This window comes from Orcinus orca, chromosome 1, assembly GCF_937001465.1.
Source record: "Orcinus orca chromosome 1, mOrcOrc1.1, whole genome shotgun sequence".
Taxonomy (NCBI): domain Eukaryota; kingdom Metazoa; phylum Chordata; class Mammalia; order Artiodactyla; family Delphinidae; genus Orcinus; species Orcinus orca.
The window spans coordinates 121,990,979-122,004,911 of record NC_064559.1 but is presented as its reverse complement, the minus strand read 5'-3'; the positions used below and the strand labels follow the sequence as shown (position 1 = coordinate 122,004,911).

The window sequence follows — 13,933 nt, the reverse complement described above, 5'->3', positions numbered from 1 at the left end:
AGCTAAAACTGTTTAAAGAGAAATGTATAGTTTTAAATGTTTAGACTGGCAAATAATGGATCTGAAAATAATGACTTTCTGCTTTGCAAGACCAGAAAAAAGATTTTCCTCTTCCAAATTTAGGATAGAGAGAACAACAATAATGGAATAGAAAAGAGGTCAGTTAAGAGAGATAATAAAAAGAGCCAAATATGATTTGTTAAAAATATCAACAAAATTTTCAAGGGCCTACTTGAACTGATTGATCTAGGAAAAAAAGAGAGAATACAGATCATTATTATCTGGAATGAAAAGTAGTTACCACCAGTAATCTTACAGACATTAAATGTAGACAAGAAAATACTACAAGCAACTTTATGCCAACAAATTCAACAACTTACTGACCTAGAAAAATTTATTTAAATGTAAAATTTATCAAGATTGATGTTTTAAAAATCAGAAAAAATTAATTAACCTATATCTAGGAATGAAATTAAATATGTTTTAAAAGTTTCTAAAAAGCAAACTCTGACACCTGACATTTTCACTGGTGAATTCTATGCAGCATTCAAGAAAGAAACAACATCAACCATACAAAAAATTTTTCAGAAAACAGATGAGATCACTTTCTAAATCATTTTATGAGGCCAATATTACCCTAACACCAAAACTTGACAAAGACATTACAAATATAGAGCATCATATACTAATAATACCTCTCATTAATAAAGGCTCAAAATCCTAAAGATTTTTTAGCAAATCAAATCCAACACTATATAAAAAGAATAATATATCATGTCCAAGTGGGGTCTACCTAAGGAATGAAAAGTTGATTTTAAACATTTGAAAATCAATCAATAAAATTCAATATGCTAACAGAAAAGAAAATTATCTTTGCAATAAAAACATAAAAAGCATTTAACAAAATTCAATATACATTCATGATAAAAAACTTTTAGGGAACTAAGACAAGTAGTGAACATTTTCAAACTGATAAAGTTACATTGAACACTTGCAACCAACATCATACTTAATAGTTGAAGACTGAATATTTATTTACATGAGAACAGAAAAACAAAAAAATAAGAATGCCTGTTTCATCACTTCCATTCAACATTTTGGTGGAGGTCCTATCCATTGTCATAGGAAAAATAAATAAAAGGTGTAAAAATAGAAAGTAGTGAAAGGTCCCTGTTTGCAGATTGCATGATTATTTGCATTTTAAAAAGACCTGAACTAACTCATTTATTAAAATGAATCTAACAAGTTTGGAGGATACAATGTTAATATTTTTAAAACCTATTGTGTTTTTATATAATAGCAACAAGATATTGAAAGGTAAAATTAAATATGATTTTATTTACTATAGCATCAAAAAAATAAAAACAACAAAATGAATAAAAGATGTCCACAATGTCTACACTGAAAACTAGGAAACATTGTGAGTGGAATTAAAGAAGATCAAAATTAATGAAAAGTCACACCACACTCAGAAAATGGAAAACTCAATGTTTGTTAAAATATCAATTCTCTTCATTTTGCTCTATCGCTTAAATGCAATCCCAATTAAAACCTTAATTTTATTTTAGGAATTGACAAGCTTATTCTAAAACTTACGCAGGGTGCAGATAACCTAAATTAAATAAAGCAATGTTTACAAAGAGTAAAAGTTGGAGCAGTTACCTCACCTGATTTCCAACATCCTATAAAATTACTGTAATCAAGATGATTTGGTATCAGTGAAAAGAGAGACAAATAAATCAATGGAATGGGATAGTTGAGAGTTCAGTAAGAGATTTACTCATATGTAGCCAACTGATTTCTAACACAGAAGCCAAGATAATCCAATGAATAAAAGGAAACATTTTTTTAATAAAAGATGCTAGATGAAGTGGATATCCTTATGTAAAAACAATCAGTGCTGACATTTACCTCATGCCATACACAAATATTAACTCAAAATGAGGCATGACCTATGTGTAAAACGTAAAACTTCAACATGTCTAATAGCAGGAGATCTTGTGATTTTGGTGTAGGTAAAGGTTTCTTAGAACACAAAAAGTATAAAACATGAAAAACAAAATTGATAAACTGAACTTTATCAAAATGAAAAGTATTCACACTTTGAAAGACATCATTAAGAAAATAAAAAGACAAGCCACATGCTGGAAAAATTATTTGCACATACCTGTCAAAGTGCATGCATGGGACTTCCCTAGTGGTGCAGTGGTTAAGAATCCGCCTGCCAATGCAGGGGACACGTGTTCGAGCCTTGGTCCAGGAAGATCTCACATGCCGTGGAGCAACTAAACCTGTGTGCCACAGCTACTTAGCCTGCGCTCTAGAGCCTGTGAGCTACAACTACTGAGCCCATGTGCCACAACTACCGAAGCCCGCGCACCTAGAGCTCATGCTGCAACAAAAGAAGCCACGGCAATGAGACGCCCGTGCACTGAAACTAGAGAGCAACAAAGACCCAACGCAGCCAAAAATAAATATATTAATCAATTATTTTTTAAAGTGTATGCATGATACATAAAGAACTCTTAAAATGTCATAATCAGAATATAGCAGACATTTTTTTTAATGGGCAAGACACCTCACAAAAGAAGATGCATAAATGGCCAATAAAAACCTGAAAATATGCTTATCATCATCTGCCATCAGGGAAATGCCAGTTAAAACCACAATGAAACACTAGTACATAACCACTTAGAATGGCTAAAATTTAAAGGACTGACCAGATAAAGGGTTGACAAGGATACAGAACAAGTGGAACTCTCATTCACTGCTGGAGGGAGTGTAAAATGATTAATGTCACTTTGGAACACAATTTGACAGTTCAGTTTTTTTTTTTTAATTAAGTTAAACATGCACCTGCCAAATAACTCAAGCATTCCACTTCTAGGTATAAAAATAAATGCCCACACGAAATTTATACATGATTGTTCACAAGAGCTTTATATGCAGTAGCCAAAATCTGGAAATAATCCAAATGCCTTCTAACAGAATAGGTGGATGAAGAAATTGTGGTTTATTCATACATTGGAATACTGTTCAGAAAAATAAGCAAAATAAAGATACATATGAAGACATGGATAAATCTCAAAAATGGTATGCTGACAGAAAAAAAAGCCAAGCTAAAGAGTGCATTCAACACAATTCCATTTATAAAAATTCTAGAACAAATAAGCTATAGTGATAAAAAGCAAATTAGTGATTGCCTGGGATTAGGGTGGGAGAAGAGATGGATCATAAAAATGCAGGAGGACACTTCCTCTGGGTGTGATGGCAATGTTTATTTTCTTGATTATGATGTTGATTTCAGAGGTATATACATATGCCGCAACTGATTAAATGGTACACTTTTGATGTTTGCAACTTATTGTACTTCAATTATACCTTGATAAATAGAGAAAAAAGTCTCAACGACTATGACCTAAATGCATCTAGTCTGGGAAAGGTAGGTAAATGGGAAAGCTACCTGCATTCTATCACACTGTTCTATACAAAAACTATGTCTACTAGCATACAATTTTTTTTTAAGTATGTATCTTGGAAAATATATGCAGTAAAATGACACATGGACATCACAAGTCAGTAATCAAATTCTTAACAAAATATTTGAGATGGCTATTATTACTTTAAGGTAAGTTTTCAGGCCTTGAAGAACTATTGAAATAGTATAGCTTTTATAAATTATTATTCATTAATTTCTCCAAAGAAAATTGAATGCAAAAATCTCTTCTGAGAAGTTTGAAAAAATGAAAAATTTCATCAACAAGCTTTTCCACTCAAATTGCCATCATATTTCTCTTATTGCTTCAAAAGAAAGAAACAATCTGCCCAAAGATAGATAATTGTTAAAAATATAAAAGACTTGGAATAACCCACTTTAATTCATTAAAAAAGAAAAATAAGATGGAAATAGCAATGCTTTGAAAACTGAAGTTATAATGGCTACAACTTGATATTTAGTAAAAAAAATTTCCTCTTTATAAGACTCCAAAAGTAATTTTATTAATAATCAATATAGACAGTGTGGCTCTTCTTCTAATTTAGCTTTTCTTCACATTTTTGAAGTGTATTATTAAACTAGAACAAACCAAGGCTGTCGACTATGGTTGGTTGGATATTTTGTGCCTGCATGAAAATATTCATCCCCTCAGACCATGTTCCACTCACTAAGGTCCATATCCAGGTGCTACCTCTGTCTAGAAAGGGCAAATTTATCTAATTCACACAGGGTACCTTGTAAACAAGCAGTAGCCCAGAAAGAAGCACTTCGTTTACAAGTCAGACCACTAAGGACTTGTGATATATGGATCATTGTTGCTCACTCGTATCAAAATGTATAAGAATATTTAAAAAGTCAGAGTTAGATAAAAAAGAGTAAGTTAGATAAAAAAGAGTAAGATAAAAAAGAAGTTATAATAATGAAGAAAACTACATATTAGTGCATAAGTAAATTAACACATAACATATAACCATATATATAAATGAAATACTAGTATTTTAAGCACTTTATATACATAAATTCAATTTTTTATAAATACTTGAGAGAGATTATATTACTATTCCCATTTGAAGACTAAGAAATTAAAACCAGCAAAATTTATTGCACAGACAAACATAATTAAGCTAGGTACTGGCATTCAAAATCAGATTTTTCTCATTCCAGAATCAATTCTTAGATTCACTCTGCTATGCTGAAATTATATAATCTGAATTATGGGCCTATATATTCATTTTGGCATTTTCATATAAACTAACTTCATCATACTTTTTTTTTTTTTTTTTGTGGTACGCGGGCCTCTCACCCCTGCGGCCTCTCCTGCCGCAGAGCACAGGCTCCAGACGCGCAGGCCCAGCGGCCATGGCTCACGGGCCCAGCCGCTCCGCGGCATGTGGGATCCTCCCGGACCGGGACACGAACCGTGTCCTCTGCATCGGCAGGCGGACTCTCAACCACTGCACCACCAGGGAAGCCCACTTCATCATACTTTTTAAAATATTTCCAGTTTTGCTTTCATCTGTTTATTGGTGAATTTTTTAAACTCTTCAGATTGCAATTCAAATATGGACATTTTTAGCATTTATTGCCATTAACATTACCATTGCATAAATGTAGGGTCATATACAGACAAAATTAGATACACTAAACAAATTTTCATCTAAAGTGGAATGATACTATTTCCAAAGAAGTAATATTTTCAGTTTTCGGATTAATAAATCACTGGTGTTTTTATGTCATCTTCATCACTACAACTGTTTATCAAACACTAAAATAATGCAAACATGGTACCATTCCTATCTCCTGCCATTTTTCGTTCGATTTTTAAACATTTAGTTGCAAAGATTCAAAAATCTAGATAGGTACTATAACACAAACCAAAATGAAAGGAAAAATATTTGAGTAAATTTTAGGGAAAGATACATTAAAAACATATTCAGATAAGATGAACTAATTTCACAAAAGGAGTCAGAAAATTTTATTCCGATTTAAAAATCTGTGTGTCTGAATCATTTACTTTCTTCATAGCATTTTATCAAGTGGAGAAGACTACATTGTTTTTAAAATTTTATATAGCCATACAATAATACACTTTAGGAAGTAAGACGTGAATTTATGTATGATGACTATTCTGATATGCGGATTAGATAAATACAAATTTTCATCCAATTCAAACATTCTTATTCTAAAGCCTTCCCAATATTTTATTAAGTAAAAATAGTTTCCCTATTTAATTGATCAAAGATAGTACAAGATAAACCTAAAAGTGAAGGTTCTGCATTTGCTTTTTCAAAACTAACTGCATTTCATATAAAATAAATGTTATATTTAAAGTTCCAGAGGTTTTCATGAAACTCCAAGATGCGAAGCAGCTTAATAAACTTATTTTTGCTACCCACTGTCATACTCACTAAAGTTTCATTAATGAGTCTTTTAAAGATTATTTTTCTAGTGGTTTAATAGAGGTTTTCGAAATAAACAGCTGAAGTTACTTCAAGATTTAGAATATGGTTTATATATTAGAAAGTTAAGAATTAATCAAAGAGAATAATAATAATCTTTGCTTCCAGTACCTTTGTCTTTGGTTATTTACTAGATGCCTCTTGGCTAGAGGTATTTGGGTTAGCAGTGGTTGAAAACACATGGAATCAACAGATGAATGGATAAAGAAGATGTGGCACATATATACAATGGAATATTACTCAGCCATAAAAAGAAATGAAATTGAGTTATTTGTAGTGAGGTGGATGGACCTAGAGTCTGTCATACAGAGTGAAGTAAGTCAGAAAGAGAAAAACAAATACTGTATGCTAACACATATATATGGAATCTAAAAAAAAAAAAAAAAAATGGTTATGAAGAACCTAGGGGCAGGACGGGAATAAGGACTAAGGACGCAGACCTAGTAGAGAATGGACTTGAGGACATGGGGAGGGGGAAGGGTAAGCTGGGACAAAGTGAGAGAGTGGCATGGACATATATAACTTACCAGGTGTAGAATCGATAGTTGGTGGGGGGCAGCCGCATGGCACAGGGAGATCAGCTTGGTACTTTGTGACTACCTCGAGGGGTGGGATGGGGAGGGTGGGAGGGAGGGAGATGCAGGAGGAAAGAGATATGGGGATGTGTGTGTATGTATGGCTGATTCACTTTGTTGTAAAGCAGAAGGTAACACACCATTGTAGGGCAGTTGTGCTCCAGTGAAGATGTAAAAAAAAGAAAACATGGAAATATTTTAAGGAAATCATCTTTATGTGTTTTAGTTGTTGATACCATAATCAGCCTCTGAAACACAGAGGAATTTATTACGTATTTTTTAATATGCAACATCAGGTTCAATTATTTATTTTGAAAAAAGAACTTACTGTGATAGTCTGTAACTATACTTGAAAACTCTAAACTGGACCCCAGTGAGCCCGAGTGTAGTATATGGGAAAGAAGGTGGAGTATAGTCTGTTTTGGTATGTGTGTTGGAGTGGAGTAAAAAATAAAAATTAAATGATATTCACCTAGAAGTAAGTTCAGGTAAAAATAGAAGTCTCAATGCTACAAAACTGTATGAAAAAAATCTAATCAACATGTACATACATCAAATATTATATTTCAGGGCCAGTAAATTTTGAGGATTAATTAATTAATATTAATTTGTATATTTTCTCTTCTATATTTCCTCTTTATATGTTCTAATCACTTATGACAAAAAAATTCTACTTTTCATTTCTGTTGTTTAACTTCCATGGGCTCTGTGAATACGTACAGCAATAGATTAAACTAATGTATGAAATGAAACCATCCACTGATATATTTCTTCCATATTACTCATTTATGTTCTAGGAAAATAAGGATTTGGATATTACAAAAATAAGTTTAGTTTGTGAAACTGATGTTCATGAAGAGTTTAATTTTAAAATAGAACTTTGTAAGCCTAAAATTTAATTTGTTTATAATATTCATTCATCTAATAAATAAATACTGATTTATCATTTGTGTGCAATCAATGCCTGATATCAGAGATCTGAGACTATATTATTATACATTGCCTGAATCAGTCTGTCATTAATTTAGTATGATATGATGTGTTAAAACATTTTGTTTAGAGTCAAAGGCTTAGGTACATACTAATGCAGAAACTCAAAAACAAATAGAATCCCAAATAATCTGAAAATGTCACAAATATTAATTATATTTAAAATTATGCCATAGATTATATAACTAAGTACAGGGACGCAATATTCTACTGACCCTCTGAATTTACATTGCTTTTTTTGAAAATACATACTGTGTGTGTGTGTGTGTGTGTGTGTGTGTGTGTGTGTGTACATCTCTATGTGTACATATCTGTGTGTGTGTATATATATAAATATACATATACACACACATTTCAACAGAATACAGAAAATCTTCCATGTAAAACTTATCTATTAATCCATAATATATTACACAGCTTTACTTTGTTACACTTTGAAAAATAAATTATTCAGAAATTATATAAAAACAATCATCTCAGTAATGACTAATATCTCAGGAGTGCATCCCTTTATGGGGTCTGGTCTGTTTGTTCTGTTAATGATTGACTAAATGAAAATTAAAGCAAGAGTTTCCAATGATTGAAGAATTAAAAGAAAGAATGTGATTATCATAACTGGCAAATTATAATTGGAAAGGAGCTTTTTACCATGACCTTCACATTATTAAAATAGTGATTTTTTAAAATTACAGGTCATCTTTTGCAGTATCTCTATTTTACCTTGGAAACATTCACAAAGAACAGAGAAAGGCAAAATATCAGACTTGTACATTTCATTAAATTAATCTCTGAAAGGAGGAAGTGAAGAAAATGTTCTTTTCTCCAAAGAAAGTAATACAAAGTACTAAGAGGAAAGTCATTTGCTCTTCCCAGGAGAATAGCATGCCTGTGTTTAAATCAACCAATCTCTGTTAAAGTTTCCCAGGCGTTACAGTCACCATTGTCTACTCATTCTCTTACTGAACAATAGAAAACATCACTGCTACACCCACGGGGGAAGAAAGTAGGTCACCCTTTAGAGTTTACAACTTTGCTTTATAGCATATATTGATTGTTACTGTTAACTCAGTTCATCTGATTTAATAATATTCAGCTTAAAATAAAGTTTGATTTACCTCAAAAACTTCTTCATCCAAAATTCTTGTTCCAAAAACTGTAATTCCACTGGTGTCAACGATTGCTCTCTCACTTCTGTCAAGTGGTTTTGTGGTTTTCATCTTACAATCAACAATCATTGTCACAGTTTTCTTCTCCACGCTGATTGCTACCCGGTGCCACCTTAAAAAGCCAAGTAATTCTTTTGTAAGTTCCAAAGACGTTGCCAAACCATTATTCACAATTAAAATACAATGTATTTTAAATTATACACATAATCTGAAAGTATACAAAATGTAGGCTCATTTATTAATCAGTTAACAGGTGACTACTTACTATTAACCCAGAACAGTGCTAGGTACTCAAAAAGACACACCAGCACTGTAAGATGCACAGCAGGATTGGCTGTCTATGTTGATAAGAAAGTGACCATCCTTTGCTTCACTTTGTGTTGTAACAAAAGCTTAATCTTACCATGTCCTGATGACGGTATTTGATAGAGATTAGGGGCGGGATATGGAGTAATTAATAGTTTCTATGTACGTAAATGCTTTCTTCCAAAATGGAATTCCACTTAAAAAAATTCTGCTGGAGAGATCCCCTGAGATAGACTGTAAAAGGGTATGTCTGCTAATTGAATGAACGCTCCATCTGGAACAACTGAACGTTCTAATTGTAAGACACAATGTGCTTCTCTGTCTTTAGGCACATTTATTTCAAGTGCTTTCATTTTCTTTTTCCACTTCAATTTCAAGACAGTTATAGATCACTACTGTGGGCAGGATCCAAGACTGAGACACAATATCTCTCCTTCTTTCCAGGGTTGGCAGGAAGTGGGAACATTGAAAGAAAGCATAGTCAACGCATGTGTGGAGTGAGTCTCAATTCACTCTGAAGCTACTGCTCCAGCTAATTCAGGGCAGTGATGACAGACCTGGGGGGAGACGTGGCCAGCCCTTTGGAAACATAAATACCCTAATCATACTGTAAAATGGTGGGTTTTATTAACAGTATCTGGTGCAAACATAAACAACTAAGTGGAACGCACTTGGATTTTGCAAGCCACTCTGTTTTTTTTCCAAACGAAAAGTGCTAAATTAATATTCCAGAAGTTTCTAGGACTAGATCCATAAAATAAAGTACCCAAAAAGTTGCAGGAGGCTTTCTAAAATATCTGTTTCATGTGACTTGGCACGGCTACTGATGAGGACCAAGTATATTTCCATGTACACTTAATCTTTGGTCTTTCCGTAGCACTTTCAACTAGCATAGGCATCTGCTTGGTTTGACTTGAGCAAAGATTTATATGAGGAGGCACTTAATACTGTGAGAGTAAAATTTACACGTGTTTCTGCCAAGAAGCCTGTGTCTTAAATTAAACCATCTCTACTATTGTGGGTATGTGTTTTTCATTAACAGAAAATAAAAATGAATTCTTTCAATTGTTGAAAGATGATTAGGACTCTAAACTTGATATTTTTGTTGAATTAATTTAAGCTCTGATAATAATGTCATAATCATGGTATCACATAAAATATTCAAAATATTATATTAACCCTAAGTTTTGGAGTCATTCTTAATTATTCTTTTTCTCTCATACTACACATTCATATCATCAGAAAATCTGTCAATCCTATATTCACAGTATACACAGAATTCACAGGCTCACAACTTTGTCCAAGTACCCATGCCTCTCACCTAGACTCCTAACTGGTCCCTGCTTCTACTCTGATGCAACCAGAGTGACAATTTAAAAAAATAAGTCAGATCAAGTTTCTGTCTTGCTAAAAACTAATATAATACTCTCAATAAAAACTGAAGTCCTTACTTTGCCTCGCCCTGTCAGTCTCTGATCTCATGTCCAAATTTTTGCTTTCTGATTCCCAGTATCCCAGCCACCGCTGCCTCCTTCTTGTTCCTTTCACATATTCTTCACTCTGCAGGGAATGCTCTCCTCTATATCCCCACATGCCCACTCTCTCACTTCCAATATGTCTTTGCTCAATGCAACTATGTCAATGAGGACTGCTCTGTCTAAAACAGTACACTCTACTTTCCTGCCCCTGATATATTTTCATTCATAGAACTATCATCACTTTTCATATGAATTATTAACAATAATGATGTAAATTACTCATGAAAGCCCAGTTTTCCCTGCACAGAGATGAAGGTTTTTCCATGGTCCTGACAATGATAATCTGAGTGTGAATCTTTTTTCCACCTGAACAGCTATTTCTTTCTTATGTCTACAACCAAATGTCATATTTCCGATAAATATTTTTTTAGTAGTCTGAATTCAGCAATAAAATACCGAGTAAATTTAATAAACATTAATTTGTCTTTAGCTGCTCCCTAAGTGATAGGCAATATTCACAACACAGAATTCAGAATTCAGCATGATTTTGAGAAGAGTGTGGTTGTTACTGGAAAGTGCGACTACCTGAGTTCAAACCCTATCTCTGCCACTTTTCAAATATATGTTACTTAAACTCCCAGTGCCTCACTTCCCTTATCTGTAAAATGGCTTTATTAATATTATTTTCTTCCAAGAGTCGTGAAAAATTAAATGAGTTGACTATGTATAAAGTGTTCAGAACAGTACGTAGCACATATCGATGCTATATAAAGCTTCCTATGATTGTCAATATTAACATGATTGGTAAAGGAAGTCAAATCAGGTCATTCTTCAGCTCAAAAAGTCTACAGTGACTTTCAATTTCACTTAGAATAAAATCCAAAGTGTTTACAACCACCTACAATGTGTTATACCATTTGGCCTCCCACTGATTCTCCATCCTCATCATCCCACACTGTTTCTGCCACACTAGCATCCTTGATGTTGCTTAGACCAAATCAGCCACACCCAGAATCAGAGGTTGTGTATTTGCTTTTCCTCCATCTAGAATAGTATGCTTTTAATTATCAGCATGGCATGCACCCCTCCTCCTTCACATGTCACCTTCTTAGTGAGACTATCCCTGACCTCACTCCTTAAAACTGCACTCTCCACCATCATCCCCTATTCTCTTCACTGCTATATTTCTCTCTCTCTCTCACTTATCACCATCTGATAAACTATTTATTAGTAAGTTTTTATTGTTCATTATGTGTCTACCCAGACTGTAAACTATGTATGATTAGGTGTTTTATTGTTTTGTTCATTTCTATATCACCACTCCCTAGAAAACCTCCATCACACTTTATAAATATTTGTTGAATGATCAAATGAAAGAATTGTTTTCAACACAGCTAAAACATTGGATTATTGTGCTACTTACTTTCCATCTGCGATGTTAACAGTTCTAAAGAGGGGGTAGTCTTCTGGGGCAGGTTTCCCAGTGTGGTCTTCATACAGGAAAACAGGTGATCTCCCAACCTCCACACCAATTTGCTGAATACCATGCTCATTATATATAGATAAAAGGAAAGACTGAATTCCTTTCTTGGGTTTTACTGTAAATAATATTGAAAAATCCTCTGGAAAAGTTCCTCCTGGGAAGAAAATGCCAAAGAGTCAAAAATTCTAAATTTCCAAATTATTCCTTGATCACCTTATTCTTTTTGAGCTTACTAAGTGGCCTTAACAAGTAACCAAAGTTCAAACAGTAATAACAATACAGATTTAAAAACCAATGGAGAAGGGATTCTATTAATCTTTGTCTGAAACAATTGTTGAAGCTGTATTCAAACTTTACCATCACTCATTTAAAGCACAAGTATTATGTAAAATTGAATTCATGGTTAGGAAACAAGATCATACTGCCAGTTCAATATCAAACACACAATAAGCGCTTTTAAAACACTTAAGTAGAAATTCTGGTGTAAGATTTGTATTTTCTGCCCTTATCTAATCTGTGGCCATCTATCCTCTCTTTAAAGTGGCATTGTAAGGACACAACATATGAAGGTACACTTTTAGTCATCTTTTCAAAAGCTAAAGAGTTTCTGAGCAGTTTTTCCTATCACACAATGAAGTTTCACTAATAAAAAGCTTATGTCATTGTAAGTCAGAACTTTTAGATACTTGGTTAATTTGATTCTAAATTCAAGAAGGAAATTTTTTTTTTCTTTTCCCTCTCATCATCATATCCCAAATATCCAGCATTGGGCCATATCTACATAAGTTCTTAGTAAGCATTTATTAAATAAATATATAAATTAAATGGTTACCACAAGTATATCTCAGGTAGTTAAGCAATGACTATTGTATATTTTTTATAAAAACACTGCATATAAAATTGTGGGTTCTATTTTTCAAAAATAGTTTTACATATATATCTTATTTAATCCTTTTACTACCCTGGGACAAAAGTAAAGCAGGCATTGTTATTTGAAGGATGAGATTATTTAAATTAAAAAGTTTTCCATATGCAAAACTGGTGTATATGTGCATATGTAATCAATGATATCTGGGCCAACACCAAGAGATTCCATATTCAGTCCATTCATTCCATATTCTATTATGTATAGTAGTATAAAATAATAAAAATAAATGAATATGACTGCCATGGATTCAAATTCAAAAAACTGTAGGAGACTAGCAATTTTACTTCTAAGAATTTACAGAGGTGATAGGGATGTTTATATGTAAAGATATTTTGTTAAGTCAATTCATCAGAACACTATGAATAATGATAAAATGTTAAAATCACTTGCAATGGTTGGGACTGGATAAATAAAATACGAAACATTTATATAGTGGAAATCTATGCAGCCACTTAATGTCGTGGAAAGATGTCTTATGAAGTGGAAATTATTTAAAATGTTGTGGAAAGTAAATAAGAATATGTCACAAAAAAAACAGCCAATTAATGTTAACTATTTGGTTCTAATCTATCTATCTAGAATCTAGATAGATATCTCCAAACTAAAAAGTGTTTATTTAAAATTCTCAATTTTAATTTTTAAAATAACTTACCAATAATACAACTTCACTATATCACAAATATATCATAAAAGCCTTGCTTTCATGGCAAAAAAAAAAAAAAGATATAATATATAGAGAGAGAGAGAGGAAGAGAGAGAGAGAGAGAGAAAGTTTTGTTTGATTAGATTTGTGTCACAGATATATCCAATTTTATATTCATGAAAATCAATAGAGAAAAATAATCATGTGTATAAAATTGAAAGGTAATAAAACGCATCAATTAACAAAAACACCTTTTAGCTGCTTATACTACAAATAAAAATCTAGGTAATTCAGCTTATTATTGAGGAAGCTCCACAGCAAATAAGTTTTTTCTTCAAATGAATAGCTCAAAATGTTGAGAATTACAGGACTTCTTTCCCTAAATACCTCAATTTTCAAATATCTCATA

The 13,933-nt window shown here is 32.7% G+C and overlaps 1 protein-coding gene across 1 annotated transcript in view; it reads right to left on the bottom strand.

The window, feature by feature from the left end:
* The window catches only part of COL11A1 (collagen type XI alpha 1 chain), a 195,456-nt gene that overhangs the window by 156,790 nt on the left and 24,733 nt on the right, over positions 1-13,933 (bottom strand). The window contains exons 3-4 of the mRNA XM_004263094.3: positions 11,894-12,107; positions 8,636-8,798 (exon numbers count right to left, since the gene is read on the bottom strand). Of these exons, the coding sequence (XP_004263142.1) occupies positions 8,636-8,798; positions 11,894-12,107 (377 nt within the window). The remainder of the gene's footprint in view (positions 1-8,635; positions 8,799-11,893; positions 12,108-13,933) is intronic.